The sequence below is a fragment of the Balaenoptera borealis genome, assembly GCF_965194805.1.
Source record: "Balaenoptera borealis genome assembly, chromosome: 14".
Classification (NCBI taxonomy): Eukaryota; Metazoa; Chordata; class Mammalia; order Artiodactyla; family Balaenopteridae; genus Balaenoptera; species Balaenoptera borealis.
This window is the reverse complement of record NC_138875.1, coordinates 15886098-15908960: the sequence shown is the minus strand read 5'-3', so window position 1 is coordinate 15908960 and position 22863 is coordinate 15886098. Positions and strand designations below refer to the sequence as shown.

At 44.1% G+C, this 22863-nt stretch overlaps 1 protein-coding gene across 4 annotated transcripts in view; it reads left to right on the top strand.

Annotated features, from left to right (window-relative positions):
• Positions 1 to 4898, top strand: part of MALT1 (MALT1 paracaspase) — a 60529-nt gene extending 55631 nt beyond the window's left edge. For all 4 annotated transcript variants that reach the window (XM_082354989.1, XM_082354988.1, XM_082354987.1 and 1 more), the window contains one exon: positions 285 to 4898. In XM_082354989.1, coding sequence (XP_082211115.1) covers positions 285 to 725 — 441 coding nt within the window. In that variant the 3' untranslated portion in view covers positions 726 to 4898. The remainder of the gene's footprint in view (positions 1 to 284) is intronic.
• The last annotated feature ends 17965 nt before the right edge of the window (positions 4899 to 22863 follow it).

The following is a 22863-nucleotide window of genomic DNA, read 5'->3' as shown; positions in this document are numbered from 1 at the left end:
TTCCCTGTTCGTCAGGAATACAATACCAGATCTCTATGATTTTGACTATACTAATTCAAAATACTGAATGAGGGAAAAGGAAGCTAATTCTAGCCGGCCTTTCTTAGTATAGGGAAGGTGTGAAGGATACCTTGAGGGTCTGGAACCTGGGAAACAGGAGTGAGACTCGGTTTTTGTTGTTGTTGTTTGGTTTTGTCTGTATGTGTGTGTGTGTGAATGATAGTCTAAGATTGATATACTTTCAGGGTTGATGAAGATGACAAACCTTTTCTTTTCCTTTTCAGGAACATCTAGTCTTCACAGTGTGTTTATCATATCAGTACTCAGGATTGGAAGATACCGTAGAGGAAAAGCAGGAAGTGAATGTCGGAAAACCTCTCATTGCTAAACTAGACATTCACCGAGGCTCCGGACGGAAGACTTGCTTCCAAACTTGTGTTATGTGTAACAGCCCTTACCAGAGCTCAACAGCCGTGTCCGTGGGAGCTGGCCATTATCGTTCATCTCAGGACTCATTCTGTGGTGTTTACCATTCACATCTTAGTAACTCAAGTAATGTGATGCCGTCAGATAGTTGTCGTTGCAGCCGGACTGCAGATGCATTTATTTCAAGTCATCATACCCACCATTATTCATGTCAGTTTGGCAGAAGCAATGTACCAGTAGAGACAACCGATGAAATACCATTCAGTTTCTCTGATGGGCTCAGAATTTCTGAAAAGTGACCTTTTTGTTTTTGAAAGTTATCATAATTAATAGATGTCTCATCCAACAGTACTTAACATAAAGTGAGGTATTGGGGAAAAGGAAATATATATACATGTGGAAAGAAAAAATTAGTAACAGCTGTTTCACAGCAAACTCAGGACTTTGAGATGTTGGAATTATATTATTTAACTACGGACTTCCTCTTTTAAGATTCTGTGAATTGGTTGATTTGTTCTGTAAGTATGAAGTACGGATGTGTATATGTTTATGTGTATATAACAAAAATGTTTTCATTTTGACCACTCTGAAGTAAGAACAGTGGGAATGGCATTACTGTAGAATAAGTCATTGTATTTTTAGAGCCAGAAAATGTACCTTGATGATCATCAGGCTTAACTTAATTTTATCAGTGGGAGAAACAGATTGAGGCATCTTGTTTAAGTTAGAGCTGAGACCTCCAGGCTTCTATTCCAGTGTTTATTCCACTACACACTGCCTTCCTGACAGGTTCTGAGACAAGTAGTATTTTTGTAGATAGATTTAAGGATATATAAATATGGATATCTGTATATAATCTAGAAATATATGAACTTCAGTTTGTGATTATAGGACTTTGCTGCAAATGCCAGTTAAGAGGTTTGTATATAACTCTTATGTATAACAGGCTGAAATTTCTTAAGGTCATGAAAGTACATGAGAAGTGACAAGATGTTTGTCTATGTTAAAGCCCTAGACAGCAGGATAATTTTGCTACTGGATGACCTTCGTAGCTGTTTACCTGAATCTTAAAAATATTGGACATGTCTTCCTTAATAAGGTGTATTTTCTCATTTTACTGGCCTTAGGAGACAGTCACCTTTGGTTCTACCTAAAAGCAAGTTTAAAAAGCAGCTGGCAATAAAAAGGTTGAATTAGTAATTTTAAAACATCCCACAAAGAAAATCCCAGGCCCAGATGTTTTCACCGCTGTATTCTACCAGACATTTTTTAAAGAAGTAGCACCAATCCTTTGCAAACTTTTTCCAAAAATAGGAGAACACTTCCCAACTCAATCTTTTGAGGCCAGTATTACCCTAATACAAAACCAAAGACATTAAAAGAAAACTACAGAGCAACATCTATTATGACTATAGACACAAAAAATCATCAACAAAATACTAGCAAAATATAAAAAGGGTCATACACCATTACCAAGTGAAATTTATCCCAGGAATGCAAGGTTGGTTTAACATCCAAAATTAAACATAATGTGTAAATTATCTCATTATTCACAATAGTTATATTCTATAATGTCACTATGAATACTGAATTAGCAAATACAGAGCCATTGCTCCTAGGGGAAATGTGTGTGTTTTACACATATACATATCTCAAATAGACTGTAACCTTAAATCCTAAAAACAGTTTATCCTGGTAGAGTCTATTTATTTTATAAGAGACAAAATGAGGTTCAGAAGTATTAAGTGACTTGCCTGAGGCCACCCAACTAATGGGCCAGACTTGGGATTCAGACCCATCCAACTGGCCCCAGAGCCAGAGCTTCTTGCACTATACTGCCTTTCCCCATGCCTTCTCCATCCTCTGGTCATCTCTGCAAGAGAGCTGAAACAAGAAGGCAGAGCATTGCCTTGTTTGACCTCAGCTGAGAAAATGCACCTCAAGGAACTCAGTTTTTTTCACCAGTCTGCACATGTCCATGAATGGTCATAAAAGTGCTGCAAGTATTGACTTTAGGGTTATAAATAAATTTTAAATAAGTAAATTGGCAAATTTACAAACACAGAATCATGAATGAGGATCATGTTCCTAAAGATCAAAATTACGACATTGTCTTGTCTTAATGTATACAGAAAAAGCATTTGATAAAATTCAGCACCCTTTCATGATAAAAATACTCAAGAAACTAGAAGTAAAAGGGCAACGTCCTCAGGATGATAAAGGGCATCTACCAAAAAACCACACCTACTTAAACATCATACTTAATGGCGACAGACTGAATAGTGACTGCTTTCCCCCTAAGATCAGAAATAAGACAAGGATTTTCATTCTCACCACTTCTATTCAACACTATACTTGAGGCACTAGCCAGGGCAATTAGGCAAGAAAAAGAAAGGGCAACCATATTGGAAAAGAAGTAAGACTATATGTATTCAGAGATGACATGATCTTGTTGTATCTAGAAAATTGTAAGGAATTCATTTCAAAACTAATGAGTTCAACAGGTTGCAGGATAGATACAAAGATCACATACAAAAATCAGTTTTATTTCTATACTAGCAATGGACGTTCTAAAATTGAGGGTTTTTTTTTACTCCTGTTTATAATAGCATTAGATGAATAAAACAAAACTACAGAACATTGTTGAAAGAAATTAAAGAAGATGTAAATAAATGGAAAGACATCTTTGTTGATGGATTGGAAGGCTTAACACTGTTTAGATGGCAATGCTCCCCAAATTGGTCTACAGATTCAATGCAATTCCCATCAAAATTCCAGCTGGCTTTTTTGCAGAAATTGATAAGCTGATAAAATTCACATGGAAATGCAAGAAACCCACAATACCCAAAACAATCTTGAAAGAGAACAAAGTGGGAAGATTCACACTTAACTGATTTTAAAATTATTGCAAGTCTATAGTAATCAAAACAGGATAGACATTATAAAGGAATATAAAATATAACAGTCCAGAAATAAACCCATACATTTTATGATCAATTGATATTTGGTAAGGGTGCCAATACCATTCAATGAGGAAGAGTAGTCTTTTCAACAAATGATCCAAGGACAACTGGATAGCCACATGCTATCCAGTGGCTATCCCTGGATAGCCACTTATGGTATAAGAAAGGCTATCCCTTCCTTATACCATACACAAATTTTAACTCAAAATGGATCATACACCTAAATAAGAGCTAAAACTATAAAACTCTTACAGGAAAACAGAGAAGTAAATCTTTGTGACCTTGGGCTAACCAACAGCTTCTTAGTTAGATACAGCACCAAGAGTATAAATAAGGGAAAAAAATAAATTGGACTAAATCAAAATGAACTTTTGTGCTTTAAAGGACACCATCAAGAAAGTAAAAAGACAACCCACAGATGAGAGAAAAATTTTGAAAATCACATCTCATAAGGGGTTTGTATCTGGAATATATAAAGAACTCATAACTCATAATAATGAGCCTTTTATATGCTAGTGCTTAATTATGGTTTCTGTAGAGCAGTAACCAATGGATTTTCTGTGATGATGGAAATCTTGTATATCTTCACTCTCCAATATGATAGCTTCTAGTCCCATGTGGTCATTGAGGAGTTGCAACATAGCTGGTGTGAGGAACTTTTTTTTTAATTTTGGTTTTAATTTAAATAGCTACATATAGCTAGGGGCTTCCATCTTCAACTGCACAGCTGTAGAGAATGGGGCTAGAAGGTAGGTAGGGTAAAGGGACTTTTTGCCTTTCACTTTATATTTTTCTGTATATTTGAATTTTTAAACCAAGCATGTATTTATAATTTTAAAACATTTAAAAAAGAAGAATGGTGCATTTTTTTCATCTTTTCCATCAGCCATGCTTTTATTTTACTTGAATTTCTCACACCAGTTGCTTTGTAATATTAGCATAGGATTTTTTTATGTACATCAGTGGAATTTAGGAAAGGTAACCTATCCATACCAATGACAATGTGAGGAAGAAATTAGGATAGTAAAGGCTCACTAAATCCAAAGCTAATACTTGATTCTGGAGAAGGTATTTTCTGGAAAGTAACTTTAAAAATTATAAAAATTATAAGTTACATGTTTTCTAATAAAAGAAATATCAAACCTAAATACATGGGATCATTTGAATGTAAAACATTAAAGTGTTGTTCATCCAGAGATGAACAGGTAAATAGAGGTATGTAGCCTTAGGAAAGAAAGTCTTTAAAGAATACTGAAAAGGGGCATTTAGACCATTTGTTTTTCCTTGCTCTCCAAATCTAACTTGCACATGAAGCAACAATGAAGTGGTCTCAGTAATCACAATTTTTTTCAACTCGTCAAACTCAAGAAATTCAATTATGTATCCATAGCTCAGATAACTGATATATTGACACATAGATCTGCACAAGTTCAGTGTCAGGATGAGATCTGATTTTTTTATTTTTTAAGAGCCAATAAATTTTAAGTTGTTTTCTGTTGTTTAAACGTTCCCCTGGTATTTGTATGCTGTTGCTTTCAACTACCAACTGTTGCCCAAAACTCAGGATTTACACATTACTTTCATGTATTTCAACCTGTTTTTCTAGCTTAACATTGTGAATTTTATCCAGGCCCAACCAAAATAAGTTTTCAATACTTGCCCTTGAATTACATATTTCTCATATTGATAAACTGTTAGTAAAGAAAAATATACCCAGAAATAATGTTTGTATAAACGTAATTTTTTTTTTCTGTTTTGACAGCATTAAAAATATTTCAGCAGACACAAAGTTTGGCTTTACTAAAGTCTGAGTCCACTCCAAGTGGTGTGACTTAAAATGTGTTATTTATCTTGTGTATGCTTTTTCTATTTCTTTATCTGTAAAACAGGGATGATGATCTCATAGGGCTTATAATACTTTACAGGGTTGGCAATACTCAAATTCCTGTAAAGTGCCAGCTTTTTGAAAAGGATCATCATTCTCCAAATCTGGCATTCTCAAAATCATACCAGTCCCTACACAGGGCGCACTATTTGTTATTAAGGTACTTCCTACGATGCACTTTTCATAATATTGGCAATGCATATTGGCTTCTAAAGTAAGTTGCAGTTGAATTTTGTTCACTCCAAATTCACTTTTCAAAAAGTATGGAAATTGAACGTCCCCAGCCGTTAATGTTACATAAAGTACTTTACACACAAAAACAATTTGATTAGCAATGTTTCTAATTGGTGGGATTGTCTTTGCTTACCTGTATTTTCCAGTTTTTATACAGAGAACAGCTATAGTTTTAAAGTATATAGTTTAAAATTCTGAGCATCAATAAATTTGTTTTTGGGGCTTCCCTGGTGGCGCAGCGCTTGAGAATCTGCCTGCCAATGCAGGGGACACGGGTTCGAGCCCTGGTCTGGGAAGATCCCACATGCCGCGGAGCAACTGGGCCCGTGAGCCACAACTACTGAGCCTGCGCGTCTGGAGCCTGTGCTCCGCAACAAGAGAGGCCGCGACAGTGAGAGGCCCGCGCACCGCGATGAAGAGTGGCCCCCGCTTGCCGCAACTAGAGAAAGCCCTCGCACAGAAACGAAGACCCAACACAGCCAAAAATAAATAAATTAAAAAAAAAAAATGCAAACCTTTAAATAAATAAATAAATAAATAAATTTGTTTTTGAACACAATTTTTCATAAATGCAATCAAGTTTAAAAATGCAAAGTGTCTCATGTAGGGGTTTTTTTTTGCATATTTATTTATTTAGTTTTGGCTGCATTGGGTCTTCGTTGCTGCACACGGGCTTTCTCTAGTTGCGGCGAGCAGGGGCTACTCTTTGTTGTGGTGCGCGCACGGGCTTCTCATTGTGGTGACTTCTCCTGTTGCAGAGCACGGGCTCTAAGTGCTCGGGCTTCAGTAGTTGTGGCATACGGGCTCAGTAGTTGTGGCTCGCGGGCTCTAGAGCACAGTCTCAGTAGTTGTGGCACATGGGCTTAGTTGCTGTGCAGCATGTGGGATCTTCCCGGACCAGGGCTCGAACCCGTGTCCCCTGCATTGGCAGGCAGATTCTCAACCACTGCGCCACCAGGGAAGTTCTCTCATGTGGTTTTTGATGTCATGAGTAATTCATACATAGGTGCTTTTTTAAATTTTAAAATTGAGATGTTTCCAAACTCAAGAGAAAAGTTGCAAAACTAATACAAAGAATTCCCATATTCCCGTCACCCTGATTCTCTAAATACTAACATTTTCCCATATTGTATCATTTTGTCTCAAACGTATATATGTTTGTATGTATATCTATATACATGTATGTATGACATTTTTTCCTGAGCTGTTCGGAAGTAACCCTTTAGCCCCTAAGTAAATACTTAGGTGTGTATTGCCTAAAAACAAGAACATTCTTGGTAACCACACTGTCAAGATGACACTTAGGATTTCAGAACCTCCCTCTTCTGTGGCCTGACCACCAGGACCGCCAGGGCTTATCTTGTTTGTCTCCCTTCCCTCAGGGATCACCGTCCTGTGCTCCTTGTCCAATATCTAAAAACTATTGTTTCTTGTATTTTGTCTGGTATTCTGGTTGTTTAAGTTGGGACAGTACCTCCAGGCCTTATCATTCCATCATGGCTAAGTGAACATTTGCAAGTAATTTTTAAAACTAATCACATATTCAAAAATACTTTTGGATGAGTTTGCATATATTACAAGAAACTATTACCAAACCAGGGTTCGTTGCTCAAAGCACAGCAAGTCAACCCTGAAACACCAAGGTCCGCAGCAGAGAAAGGGTTTATTCGCAAGGCAGCCAAGCAAGGAGACGGGAGAACTAGTCTCAAATCTGCCTCCTGGAAGGCAAGAGGCTTTTATGGGATAAAACTGAGGGAGAGTAGGGAAAGGTGATCTGAGTCGAGAAAAAGGTGAGGTAGTTGTCATTCTGTGCAAGTTCAACTAGGCTTCTTCACAGGAAGAGTGTTGAGAAAATGGTAGCACCAGCACGATCAGAGGGTAGAGTTCTCGGCTCTCTGATGTCAAAAGGTCACCAAGAGGACATTCACACACGCCCAGCTGGAGGGTCAGTGGCCCTAACCAGTCTTAAGCGGCTCGAGAGAGTACAGTTCCAGGAGGGCACAGTTACCCAGCCGGCAGTAACAGCTACCCGATTAGATTCAGAGACAGCTTCTTCAGCAGGAGAAGCAAAGTTCCCTGGACAGTGAGATCCATGAGGGGAGGACAGGGTTAGTCCTACTCATCGTGGTGCAAGGCACATAGTAGGTGCTCAAAAATAGGTCAAAGGAGTGGACATCCAACCAGTCTGTTCTTGGTTCCGTGTCCCTTTGCCGACAGAGGCAGGGAGGGTTTGTCCATCCCTTCAGAGTCTGGTTCTCGTCTAATTCTATCGAGACATTGATCTTCTACCCGCTAACCTGCCCGAGGGTCCTGTGCTTTGGTTAATACGTACTTGCCACTAAACTAACTCTTCTTCACAGCTAATGACTTGCTGCTGTGTTGGCCTCAATCTTTAGATTGAAATGGAAGCCACCTGTTCTCTTTTGAGAAGTGTCTCTTGTTTTATCTACGAGCAAATAAGGTTCCCAATACAAACCCCAAAGAAGACATCAGCATGTTTGTACCATGGGCACCAGGCACTGGAGGTGGGGGAAACGGTTGTGAATTTACAACATGCAACCAAAGGGTTAAGTTTGCACGCCTGTACTTTAAAGATGAAGGCAGTCAGAGGCAAGGTGGGCATGGGGAGGGCCAGGTGCAGATTAGAAATTCAGGAACCTCCTTTGATGGAGCCGTCAGAAATCAACTTTCCCCTTGTAGATAGAAAAAGAATGATTCACAAACAAGCTTCTGGAAAGCTGAAATTATTGGGGGAAAGACTTTAAAAACAAGAAAGAAAATATCTAGGACTCAATAGCTAGAAGGCAAAATTATACTGAGCTGGTATTTGTACTTATGGTGAAGATTCACACAGAGGGCTTCTTGTATGCGTGAGCAAATGCATTCCCTTTATGCTTTTTCTCTGGCACTGATCATGTCTTCCTCATAAGCTCCCAGTCATGTAGGGGTTTGGGGGATGAGTGGAGAACAGTTCTCTCACTAAGCAGCCTCTGGCAGGTGGGTGGGCACTGGCTAGGCCCCGAGTCCCGGAAGGGAAGCAGGAAAACAGCTCCCGTCCTCACGGTTTCCCTCCGTTTGTTCTAACCCAGCCCGGAGGTTAGAACTCGAGTTGGGATTACGTGCCCCCATGAGCCCCGACTCCCTCAGCCCTCTTGTCCCAGCATCTGAGGGCCGGGTGGGTCCCCTCCTCCACACCCTCACACACTCCCAATATCTGATTGTGCAGATAAGACTCTGATCTAAGAAGGAACTTAGAAAACTCAATAAAGCCTGACTTTAAAGATTATTTTCATTTAAGCAGGGCAATGAAACCCCACACCTGTTTTTTATCTGTTTGCTTTCCTCCATACAACCCTAATCACCATCCCCATCTCATCCCCAAGGCACCTCCTCCCCCCAGTCCCAAGATACTTTGGAAGAAAATTGAGGCAGAAATAGACAATTTTTTCTGGTAATTCCCTGTACACACTGTTGGCAACTAGGGCTTTTTCCTAGGACTTCGGAAATAAGTTACTAGAAACTGGTTAACAGAACACACACTCCCTTAGTTCTGGAGGCCAGAGTCTGGAATCAGGGTGTCCCCAGAGAAGAATCTTTGTCTTTGGACCTCAACTAATGACACCTGCAAGGAACCTAGTTCCTCTCACGTTCTGAGGTTCCAGGTGCATATGAACTTGGGGGACGCTTTTCAATCCACTACAACAACCCCCTTTTCCCCAGGCCTCCCCACTGGCCCTCCTTCCCCGCAGCCTGCTACCAATACCCAATAGCAAAGCTCCGTCACCTGACGGGGTGATGTGGTTGAGAGCGAGGTTTAGAGTGAGGAACAGAGACGCTTAGAGGGAGGTTCTAGCCACAGGATAGTTACAGAGAGGCTGGCTTTCTTCTAGAAGCTACGCTTGTTTCTGGGGTGAAAGTAAAGTCTGTCGGGAGGACAAAACTCAGTACAACGGAGAGTCTATCCCTTGTCACTGCTCTGTTTTTGCTGTTGAACCAAATTCCCTCGCCCAAAACCCAAGCAGCCAAAACGCCCAGACCCTGAAGTTTGTGGAAAAGGATTCCTCCGTGAGTCAGCCTAGCGAGGAGACCGCAGAACAAGCCTCAGAGCTGCCTCGCCGGAGGCCAGGGGCTCAGGGTATTTATGAGATTGAAGCAGGGCGGTCTGAGGCATGGGGAGGGTGGGGAAAGGTGATTGGAAATAAGGAAAAGGTGAGGCAGCTGTTCTCTCCACCTTCAAAAATGGAGGCTCTTAGCACGATCTGAGGGTGGCGTTTTTGGCCCTCTGACGTCAAAAGGTCACTGAGCGGACACTCGCGCATGCCCAGTTGGAGGGTCGGTGGTCCTAACCAGTCTCAACCAGCTCGGCTCCAACCAGACACAGCTGACTCCAAGTTCCTGGAAAACATTGTTTATGCTACGTGCTGTTTGGAGGACATACAAGTTTTTGTAGCAAGCACTAAAGCAAGCTTGATTAGTGAAGGCAGGTTACAAGTGTAATGGATCTAACTAATGATTACCCTCAGTTTCAAAATTCACATTTTTCTGAGCAAACTATTTCCCTTCCTATTCACTATCCTACCCCAAAACTGACTTTTTAAAAGGCAATTTGCATCTACTATTTTAGTAGAATAAGTGGTTCATCAATATTATTGAATGAAGACATGGGACCATAAATATTTATGCAAAGGAAGGAAAGCAAATAAGTCTTTGGGGTGGGACGTGCCACTTTCTGTGTGCTGTTTACAAATGTTTTACACACAGCATCTCATTTAACTCTCAACAGCTCTGCAATTTATAGATGAGGAAACAAATTGTTAGGCTGACCCAAGATCTCTCAATTCGCCTGGAGAGCCCAACTGGCGGGTGGCAAGGGCAGGATGACTCAGACCCAGAACACAGCCCATTATTTTCTCCACTATGCCGCTGCTTATTACCCAATAATGAAGAGATACACAAATCCTTGTTGAATAATAAATGCGGAATCAATGCAAAAGTGGGCTAACGTTAAATGACATTAAATGTTCATATTTGATGGAGTATTAAATATTGTGTCTAAAAGATACAAATCTTTGTTTTGAATGAAGCTTGCAAGAAACCATCCTACGTGGAAAACAGAAGGAATGGCATCTTGAATCTTATAACTTGATCTTGGTGTTTTTCTAACACAGTTGAGAAAGAGCCAGGTATGATTTCTGATGACATGTGTGTTAACAGAGTGGCTTAATATTTCACTCTTCTAAGAACATGAAAAGTAATTTTTAAATATTGACACATTATTCTTAAAAGAGAAAGTAATTTACCATCTCTCAGTGTGAAAGTCACAGGTCACATTTCAAAACTTTCCTAAGGAGTTGACCTAAATTCAGAAATGTTGCTGTATTATGCTCAAGAAAGTCTGACAGGGAAAGGTGTTAAAAAGAATATTTGTTTAAAGTATTTTCATTAGCTTTAGTTTTACCACATTCGACTTTGTGTAGAATGGACATTTTTCTATTATGAAGACTTACTGTCTTCCCCAAAGACCGATCATTTTTATAATATACATCTTCTACGTACATCTATCCCCTTTTGCTGCCACACTTGGGTTCCAACATCACTCTCTGACCTCGGGATCCTCTGTCCTGTGCTCAGCTTGGGTAAATGGCTTTGTCTCCCTTCCCAATGACCTGCCTTAATAGTGGACGTCACATCTGAGTCCATTGCCTTTCAAACTATTCAGAGTAGCTTCTCTCTGGAAGGGTGGGATTGGGGCTCCCCACCTCTGTTTCATCTGGAGCAGCTCTGCTTTTATGTTTTACATGCTGTCTTTCCAAAGCTTTGGTTTGCATAAAAAGTTTCTCAGCCAAAAACAATGGATCTAGTCTCTGCTCACTAGATCCCACCATTGCTGGGGGATCCTCCCCTCACACACAGCTAGGTGACCCCCCCATAAGCTAGGTGACCTGAGGCAGACTACCAAGCTGAGAAAGAAGGGGAAGAAAAAAATCCCACTGAGCTGCAAGGGCTTCCAGCCTCCCCCCGTTAAGGGGAGGAGCTCAGTGGGCAGTCAGTTTGAGCTGCTGATGACAAGTAAAGGCCAGAGGAGCAGGTATTGACTGGCAGTTTTGGCAAACAGCACACAACTTGGCCCTGAAATCAACTTTGTCATTCAAGATGTGGCTTCCTGGTGGGTGTTATTAACAAGGCAAGACACCATCTGATAACCTTCCCACTGGAATCAGTTATTGCTAACTAGGTATTAAGTTTCTTAATACCGGATTTTATACTCTGGAGTCACCTGACCTTGTTGTGATCCCAGGAACTACACAGTTTCGGAGCATGCAGTGGCATTCCCACCAGCAGGGCAAAGCGTGCTTGTTGGGGGAGGCCAGGTGGGCGACACGCCAGTGTCAGCACGCCCGTACGCGCCCTCCCTGGAAGCACACCTGTGTAGAAAGGGCAAAGCATTTTGGAAGCATGATAGGAACCAGGGGAGGCACTGTGAAGAATCCAGCGGTTAAGGACGCCAGGCTGAGCTGACCCGAACACCCATCTCATCAGCCAACCTTGCCAATGAGCCTGGATGCTTCAAGAGTCCCTCTCCCAGCAGTACCTGCGTCTGCTACCAGCGCCCCTTCTGACAGAGGATCTTTAGCAGCAGGAATACCCAGTCAGCTTGAGGCTCGCCTTGATGGTCTGGAAGCCACTCTAGCCACATCCACGGACTTCACACATCTCAGGTCTGACCCATGAAGTGTCGATGTCTTGGTGTGACTCTCAGGACTACCTTTTCCCTCATTTTCATGCCCTGGACCCTTGTTGGCAGATGTGACCAACATGGGTGGCCAAGGCCCACGTCGGGGCTGGCCAGCAGAGAGGGCCGGTGGCTGCAGAAACTGTAGTAAGATGGCACTGATTTGTCCACAGACTGAAAAGAATGTCACCAAATAATGCAGCAAGGAAGGGGAAGGAGGCTGACCAGTCCCCACTGGTGAGCAATGGGGGAAGGGAGGTCTGTTTCTGGCAGGGCCGCAGGGGCAGCTGGCTTCCAAAATGCTTCTTTAAAGGGACACGATTAGGGTCGGCCCACACTGCATGGGAGCTCTCTGACCAGATGCCTTAGGCCTGGGGTCACCAGCCAGCCCAGAGCCCCACTCCCTAGATCTATCCCCAGAAATGCAATCTGAGTGAGGACAGCAGGGCTGTGAGGGGACTGAAGGGACATTGCAGGACCTACTCCTCCAGGTTTCACATCTGGTCCAAAGAGTATGCAAACGTGCCCGAGGTCAATGATGCTGCCTGAGTCTGCGGAAGCTATGATGCCCGGGGCACTTAAGTGGGGAGACTGGGGGTCTCCAGAATCCCCTTTAGGAATTGGTTACACAGCCCCCCCCAAAGGGAGGACATCAGAGAGACCCTGTGCTTGAAGCACAGCCACCAGCAGCCTCGGCTTACTCCCCTGATGGGTCCTCCACGTCCTCAGCATTGCGTCCAGGGCCACCTCAGGCTACTCCCTGCCCTCGTGGATGACCAGCCGGAGTAGAAGCGGGAGAACCCCTGCCGCTCCAACACCGCCTGAGCTCGGCCAGCTTCCTAAGCAAAGGGCCCCCGGGCACACAGCACAGGTGCCGCCTGCTGTGGAAGAACCAGAAAGGCACCTCCTTGTAGCTCTGCACCCACAGCTTCTGCCTGCGGTGCTTGTTCATGTACATGAGCTGCCCATGGCCCGCCGGGTACACTTGCACAGCACCCTGATGCAAGCCGATGAGCGCAGGTGTGCTTTGCTGGCAACCGCAGATCTGGTTGGCTGCCTTCTGCCCTGAAGTATCATCTCCACGCTGGCACAGCTGCATCTTGAAACCCAGGATACCAGGCACCTTGTAGGGGGAAGGCAGTTCCGCAGGAGGATAAATGAGTACTGGTTCCCACGTTTTGCATTCTCTGTCACTCTCTGTAACTGATGCTGGTGACATGTCATGCTCCAGGGTTACAGTGTTTAAGCTGGGAAGCTACAGTCCCACCTTTCTCTACTCTGTAGTACAAAACTTCAGATTTCCTTAGCCTCTCAGATTCTTCTAACTGCAGGAATCTTCCTGGTAGAAACGTGATCCTACCAAGAAGAGGCAGCATAAGATTAAGAGGCCTGGGGTTAAAAGGGCAGCTCCCCTGGGTCTGAAGCCCAGCTCTGCAGCCGACTCACCTCTTTTTTTTTTTTTTTTTAAGATTTTTTTGATGTGGACCATTTTTAAAGTCTTTATTGAATTTGTTACAATATTGCTTCTGTTTTATGTTTTGGGTTTTTGGCCACAAGGCATGTGGGGTCTTAGTTCCCTGACCAGGGATCGAACCCACACCCCCTGCATTGGAAGGAGAAGTCTTAACCACTGGACCACCAGGGAAGTCCCAGCCTACTCACCTCTTTTTTTTTTTTTAATAATTGAAAACAGGGCACACTTTTTTTTTTAATTAATTTTTTTTTTTTTGGATGCTTTGGGTCTTCATTGCTGTGCACGGGCTTTCTCTAGTTGCGGTGAGCAGGGGCTACTCTTCGTTGCGGTGCTCAGGCTTCTCATTGCGGTGGCTTCTCGTGTTGCGGAGCATGGGCTCTAGGCGCACGGGCTTCAGTAGTTGTGGCACGTGGGCTCAGTAGTTGTGGCTTGCAGGCTTAGTTGCTCTGCGGCATGTGGGATCTTCCCAGACCAAGGATCGAACCCGTGTCCCCCTGAATTGGCAGGCAGATTCTTAACCACTATGCCACCAGGGAAGTCCCCTCTTAAGCCTCAATTTTCTCATATGTAAACAGTACTATCTGCCAAGGTGTACTTGTAAGCATTAAATAAGGTCACCCACCCTTTAGTGTGGGCAGGCATACAGTAAAAAACTCAGTAACTCTTACTAGCAGTTTCACCGAAATAAAATATGGGTCACCCACTGGGTTATTAAACTATAGAGAAAAGAAAGGTGTAGTGGGTTGAACAGTGGCCCCCCCAAAAAAAGATATCTCTACTTCCTAACCCCTGAGAACCTGTGACTGTGACCTTATTTGGAAATAGGGTCTTAGCAGATGTAATTAAGTTAAGGATCTAGACACGAGAGCAACCTGGATGAGGGTGGTCCCTACTCCAATGGCAAATGTCTATAAGAGACAGAAGAGAAGACAGGGGCGCAGAGAAGACCATGTGAGGATGGAGGTGGGGACAGCCCTGACACAGCCACAAGCCGAGGGTGAATACCTGGAGCCTCCACGAGCTGAAGAGACAAAGAAGGAGTCTCCCCTAGAATCTTCCAAGGGAGAATGGCCCTGCCAAGACCTTAATTTCTGCCCAGTAATACTAATTTTGGATTTCTGGCCTCCAGAACTGTGAGACAATACATTTCTGTTGTTTTAAGTTGCCAAGCCAGTGAAAATTGGTTATGACGGCCCTAGGAAACTAGTACAGAACGGCAGCTCATAGCTGAACCAACCCTCAGACAGACTCAGGCCCCAGCCTGCCTTGGGAAGGACACTGATGGGAGAGAGGGCCGAGCCTGTCCTGAGCGCAATCACTTCTCTGTTTGCCCTTACACTCGACACTTCTACTGCAGCCTCTTGTGCCCCCTCCTGGCCCAAAGACAGAAGTGTGCCCCCTCCAGTCCCAACTATTCGCATCTCAGATGAAAGGGGAGGACAGAGGGAATCCCAAAATGTAAAACAGAAATATGTTTCTAGGGAGTTCCCTGGTGGTCTAGTGGTTAGGATTCAGTGTTTTCACTGCCATGGCCCGGGTTCAATCCCTGGTCAGGAACTGAGATCCCACAAGCTGTGTGGTGCAGCCAAAAAAAAAAAAAAGAGAGGAAAGAAACATGTTTCTAAAAAAGAATTTTTTATAATACATTCTTGGGGACTTCCCTGGCAGTCCAGTGGTTAGGACTCCACGCTTCCAATGCAGGGGGCGCGGGTTCGATGCCTGGTTGGGGAACTGAGATCCCACATGCCGCATGGCGTGGCCAAAAAAAAAAAAAGTTAAAAAAAATGCATTATTTCCCCCCCATCCCAAAAAACATAGTGAAGTCTTTATCACCTGTCCTGAAGTCTCATGCTCTACCTTTCTTGATAAATTCAACTCTGTGGTGATGACCCACCAAACATCTTTCCTCTCATTTCCTTAACCTCCTCATCACCAGGAACCATTCCTTGTAACCCAACCACACACCTCCCTGGGGTTCCCCTGGACCTTGTCACCACAGAAATGAATTCAAACCTTCCCCTGCTGATCACAAATTTCTATCAGCTCACTTCAACCTAATCAGAACTGCTAACCCATCCAAAATATACAAACAGCTCATGCAGCTCATGTCAAAAAAAAAAAAAAAAACAACCCATCAAAAAATGGGCAGAAGATCTAAATAGACATTTCTCCAAGAAAGACATACAGATGGCCAAAAAGCATCAACGTTACTAATTATCAGAGAAATGCAAATCAAAACTACAATGAGGTACCACATCACACTGGTCAGAATGGCCATCATCAAAAAGTCTACAAATAATAAATGCTGGAGAGGGTGTGGAGAAAAGGGAACCCTCCTACACTGTTGGTGGGACTGTAAGTTGGTGCAGCCACTATGGCGAACATTATGGAGGTTCCTTAAAAAACTAAAAATAGAGTTACCATATAATCCTGTAATCACACTCCTGGGCATATATCTGGAGAAAACCATAATCCAAAAGGATACATGCACCCCAATGTTCACTGCAGCATTATTTACAATAGCCAGGACATGGAAGCAACGTAAATGTCCATCATCAGAGGAATGGATAAAGAAAATGTGGTACATATATACAATGGAACACTACTCAGCCAGAGAAAAGAATGAAATAATGCCATTTGCAGCAATATGGATGGACCTAGAGATTATCATACTAAGTGAAATCAGACAGAGAAAGACAAATATCATATGTATCACTCATATGTGGAATCTAATTTTTTTAAAAAAGATACAAATGAACTTACTTACAAAACAGAAACAGACTTAGAGATATCAAGAACAAACTTATGGTTACCAGAGGGGAAACGTGGGAGGAGGGATAAATCTGAAGCTTGGGATGAACACATGCACCCTACTACATATAAGATAGATAACCATCAAGGACCTACTGTATAGCACAGGGAGCTCTACTCAATATTCTGTGATAACCTATATGAGAAAAGAATCTAAAAAAGAATGGATATACGTATATGTATAACTGACTCCCTTTGCTGTACATCTGAAACTAACACAACATTGTAAATCAGCTATACTCCAATAAAATTAAAAAACAAAAACAAAAAACTGTGAACCCAGCTTCCTTCACAGCCCCTCTTGATGAATTTGTTTTCTTGCCTAACCTGGATTCTATGGCTCGTCTCACTATCACTCTCACAAACACCAGCAACTCCCTAGATCCACTCTCCCTCCATCGTGTTTTAACTGGCAAAACCCCAATCCCAACCATCTTCCACACACGTTTTCTTTCCACTCACACCCCTCACCCCTCCTCCTCACACCGTCTCACTCTTGACCGGGAGCCCTGCCGCCACCATCACCGGGAAGAGGGAGCCTTATCCCTAGTCCACCTGCATCCACACCTGCGTTTTACTTTCTTCCTGTTACGATGGAGGACATAACCTCCTCCCATCTAATCCCTCCACATATACTCTGTGTCCTATCTCCTTCTTTTCTTCCCCAAATTTCATTTCTTTGGTTATCTCCCTCTTTCCTTACGTTATCAATCTCGCTCTTTTTAACCAATCATTCTCACTGGCATGCAGACCTGCTGTCAGAGCCAGCCTCATGGGCATGTGACATCTTGTTGCACAGATCCAGTACTTGGTTTAATGCTTTGCTGTCACCATCTTGAAATTCTTTTTTTTTTTTAACTTTTTATTTTATACTGGAGTATAGCTAACTAACAATGTTATGATAGGGGACTTCCCTGGTGGTGCAGTGGTTAAGAATCCGCCTGCCAATGCAGGGGACACAGGTTCGAGCCCTGCTCTGGGAAGATCCCACATGCCGCGGAGCAACTAAGCCCGTGCGCCACAACTACTGAGCCTGCGCTGTAGAGCCCGTGAGCCACAACTACTGAGCCCATGTGCCACAATTACTGAAGCCTGTGAGCCTAGAGCCCATGCTCTGCAACAAGAGAAGCCACTGCAATGAGAAGCCCACACACTGCAACGAAGAGTAGCCCCTGCTCGCCGCAACTAGAGAAAGCCCGTGCGCAGCAATGAAGACCCAAAGCAGCCAAAAAAATAAATTAAAAAAAAAAAATGTTGTGATAGTTTCAGGTGCACAGCAAAGCAACTCAGCCATACATATACGTGTATCGTTCTCCCCCAAACTCCCCTCCCATCCAGGCTGCCACATAACACTGAGCAGAGTTCCCTGTGTTGTACAGTAGGTCCTTCTTGATTATCCGTTTTAAATATAGCGGTATGTACATTTCGATCCGGTACTCCCTAACTATCGCTTCCCACATCCTTCCCACTGCACCCCGCCCCCCGTAACCATAAGTTCATTCTCTAAGTGTGTGAGTCTGTTTCTGTTTTGTAAGTAAGTTCATTTGTATCATCTCTTTTTGGATTCCGCATATAAAGGATACCATACGAGATTGGCTGCACCGCAAGGCATGTGGGATCTTAGTTCCCCGACCAGGGATCAAACCCGTGCCCCCTGCAGTGGAAGCGCGGAGTCTTAACCACTGGACCGCCAGGGAAGTCCCTGAAATTCTTAATAATTTTTTTTTTAATTTATTTATTTATGGCTGTGTTGGGTCTTTGTTTCTGTGCGAGGGCTTTCTCTAGTTGCGGCGAGCGGGGGCCACTCTTCATCGCGGTGCGCGGGCCTCTCACTATCGCGGCCTCTCTTGTTGCGGAGCACAGGCTCTAGAGCGCAGGCTCAGTAGTTGTGGCTCACGGGCCCAGTTGCTCCGCGGCATGTGGGATCTTCCCAGACCAGGGCTCGAACCCGTGTCCCCTGCATTGGCAGGCAGATTCTCAACCACTGCGCCACCAGGGAAGCCCCCTTAATAATTTTTGAAGGCAGTGCCAATCCTGCCCGCTATGGTAGCTCAGATTTTTCTCTGCTTCTCCTCTCTAAATTGCCAAAAGACTAGCCTGTGTGAACCATCTCTACATCTTCGCTTTCCTTAACTCTTAAGTGCTCAAATCCCAACTCTTTATACCTGAAACTGTCCTTGTCAAAGTTACCAGTGGTTTCTATTTGGTCAAATTCAATGAATACTTTCCTGTTGTCAGCCCTGAAGACGCCCTCTAAGTAAGTCCTCTTCATTCTCCATCCTACCACCCCCTTGATTATGTTCCTAGCACTTTCTTCAGTTTGTAAATGTAGAATTGTCAACCTACTTTTTGTCTTTTTCTTCTAGACCCTAAGCTTTGAGGGCAGGGACTGTGTGTGCCCGATGCCTGACACAGTGCCTGGCACATAGAGGGCGCTTAGTGGATGTGTACTGAGTGAATACGTGAATGAGTATGCAAGAGAATGCAAAATCTTTATTTTTAAATAAAGCTGGTGAAAACAGAGTTCCTGAACCAGAGAAACACTCTACTTCAAATACTTCTTCCAAATGGCACAATTTCAAAATACCAAGTTGCAGGTGGAATCTCTGATGTCCACTATCTCTGTTAAGAAACCTGTTGCCAGGACTTCCCTAGTGATCCAGTGGCTAAGACTCCGTGCTCCCAATGCAGGGGGCCCGGGTTCAATCCCTGGTCAGGGAACTAGATCCCACATACTGCAACTAAGACTTCGCATGCCGCAACTAAAGATCCCGCATGCCGCAACGAAGATCCCGCATGCCACAACCAAGACCCAACGCAGCCAAATAAATAAATAAATATTATTTAAAATATATATATTTTTTTTTAAAAAAGAAAGAAATATGTTGCCACGTTTTAGCATTCTATTGGGGGCAGGATAGGAGGATGGGGAAGTGTTCCAAACTTCTAAACAGGAGCGAAGGATGGATACAATTCTAGTCTCAGTACTTTGTTTTAGCTCCAGACAATGTTAAAATGGTCTGGAAATGATCATATGGATCCAACCACCTTTCACACAATTTGTGCCAATGTCAAGGGTGTTAAGAGTTGCCTAGGTCATAGGGACAGAATTCTTAGGCAGGGTTCTTCCATATCAGAGCTGAAATGCGATGATTTCATGACAGGAGAATTCAAGATCTTGATACGAGTTCAAATGATCAGTAATGTATAAATTCAATAGAGAAATGTTAAAAAAAAAAAAAAAAAAAGCTAGAAAGAGCTGATGGACTGAGAGAAAAAGAAGGACCAAAGAGCTGGGTGACCTGGAGATAAGCAAATGTAAGAGCAGAGCAGAGTGAGAGCGCTGGAAGGACAGCTGGATGCTGTCAGAAAGTGAAATGCTAAAGCTGAAGATTTCAGAGGCAGCTCCGAATAGTTCTAGGTGCTGACAACTTCCAGGGGTAGTCATGAGCGTGGGTGGCTTAGGTAAGTTGGAAGTGATGGTCACTGGAGTTGGGGAATCAAGGAACTGGTCTAAGGTTGCTGGATAATTTGCTCAGATGAATACTCAGGCAATCAGATAGATAATAGGAGATGGAGTCAAAGGGACAACTTTGCCAAGTTTTTCAGCGAAAAATAATAACCAACACTAGAACTTCCCTGGCAGTCCAATGGTTAAGAAAGACTTCGCCTTCCAATACAGGAGGTGCGGGTTCAATCCCTGGTCAGGGAGCTAAGATCCCACATGCCTCGCAGCCAAAAAAAAAAAACCGGGGGCTTCACTGGTGGTGCAGTGGTTAAGAATCCGCCTGCCAATGCAGTGGTCACCGGTTCGAGCCCTGGTCCGGGAAGATCCCACATGCCACGGAGCAACTAAACCCGTGTGCCACAGCTACTGAGCCTGTGCTCTAGAGCCCGTAAGTAACAACTACTGAGCCCGCGAGCCACAACTACTGAAGCCCATGCGCCTAGAGCCCTGTGCTCTGCAACAAGAGAAGCCACTGCAATGAGAAGACCGTGCACCGCAATGAAGAGTAGCCCCCACTCGCCGCAACTAGAGAAAGCCCACGCACAGCAACAGAGACCCAACGCAGCCAAAAATACATAAATAAAATAAATACATTTATAATTAAAAAAACCAAAACATAAAACAGAAGCAATATTGTAACAAATTCAATAAAGACTTTAAAAATGGTCCACATCAAAAAAAAATCTTTAAAAAAATAATAATAAGCAACACTTATAAGGTGCCTACTATGTGCTTTACATGGATTCTATCATTCACATTAACAACAACCCTACGAAGCGCATACTATTACTATAATCATCCCCATTTTATAGAGGAGGAAGTTGAGGCAGAGAGGTAAGGCGTCCAAGGTCAGCTAGCAAATAGTGCAGCTGGTCTAGGAATCCAGGCTGTTTGGCAGCAGAGACTATGTTGCCTCTTGTTTGAATGAAAAGAAGATGCCAGCTACCAGAGGAGGTAATGTTGGTGTGAAACCTGGAAAGGAAGGGCAGGAACCAGATCACGATGGGTGTTGTATTTCGTGCTGTTTTGTAATCACCCTCTTGGCAATTAGCAGACTTTGAAAGAGGTCAGACAAGGGCATGACAGCATCACCTTAACAACATTCTGGAAATTCAGTCTGGCTGCAGGGTCAGGCGGGAATGGCCCAGGGCAGGCAAGCTTTTCAGAGACTCCTGCCACAAGGGGGGGCCTGAGACTGGGCAGTGCATCTAGAACTCTGTTTTGGAAAGGAAATGGGGGCACAGCAATGACAAAGCCTAGCCGAGGACAGGGCACACCCTAGAGGAGCAAGCAGGGCGAGGCCCACCCCTCAGGGGCTTAGGAGCCAGAGCCCGCCCCCGGGGGGCTGGGGGCAGAGCTGAAGCTCACCTGGCCCGGAGGGCAGAACGCCCAGACCTGCTCACCTGGAGCTGGCTTGCTGGTGGTGATGCACCCTCACAGCGGGCTCGGTGAGAGACTGGGGCCCTGGGGAAATTCGAGGCCCGCATTTCAGGACTGCAGGTCCGCACAGGCCTCCTGGGCCTGCCCGGCTCTCTGGGCCAGGCCTTGCCTTGTGTTTCCTTTTCTCGAGTGCTGGTGGCCATGAGCTGGGATTCCCAGCAGAGGGCAGTGGAGGCTCACTTGTCCTTGGCTCTGGGTCTGGGCTTTTTTTTTTACAGCCCGGGAGCTTGCACACCCTGCGGGCCTCCCCCTCCAGCCCGGGGCACAGAGAAGGCCAGGAGCCTCGGGAAAGGCTGCCTGAGCAGCGGTGGTCAGCAGCCACTCAGCCAAGCCACGATGAGGCCTTGTAAGTAGTCACTGCCCCCTCCTGACCTCTCACCCCATGACCCTGGTGCCCAAAAGCCCAGAGAAACGTAAGAAGCACCGCTCCTGGGTAGGGCCTCGGACGCTGGGCCTCCTCTGAGGGAGGCACCTGCTTTGAGGAACAGTCAACAAGGGCCCCTCTGGGGACAGGTCAGGGCACAGGAGCCACAGGACTTAAGAGTCCCAGCTGCCCTCTGAGTCCTACCCACACAGCGAGGGAAAACGACAGGATTGCAGAAGACGCCCCAGAAGCTGCCACCCTGGACTTGAGCCTCACGGAACTGGGTGTCAGATCATGAACGAAGCCCCTCAGATCCCTCCCAGTCCAGTTTGTTCTTCTTTTTAAATCATTTGTAACTGTGGCCAAATATACCTAAGCCTAAAATTTACCATCTTAACCATTTTAAGTGTACAGTTCAGTACTGTTAAGGGCATGCATATTGTTCCCACTCTAGATTTCAATTGTGATTTTTCATATATAGAACCCGAGGCACAAATACAGTGAAACTCAAAGAAAAGGCAGAGACCTGGAGAATGATTTTGCTGAGAAAAGTACAGAAGGAATTCCAAGGTGGGCCTGAGAGGTTTCTCAGGCTATTGTGCACCCACAAAGTTTCCAGACCCCTCTGCCCCGAGGGGCTGGGTGCAGGTATCCTGTCCATCTCATCACATCTGCCCCCAGGCCTTCCCCAGACATTGGCCGGACAGAATCTGCAGCCCATCTGGAAGTGGTAGAGAGCACCCCCAAAGGGATCCCTGCCCACATTCAGAAACAGGACCAAAGGTTATTCAAAATTTTCTCAAACATTGCTTTGAAAATAATCTGTACAGCATGTAAATGGAATGTCAATGGGAAGGGATGAGTAATTGTGACCCAAAACATTTTAAGCAATAAAATGCATTCAGATATTTGGCCTTTGATAAGCTACAAAGCTGAGCAAAACTGAACTTGAACCCCTAATAATAATAACAGCTAGTATTTAAACAGCGCCTATGAGCCTGGCACGATGCCAACTACTTTTCTCA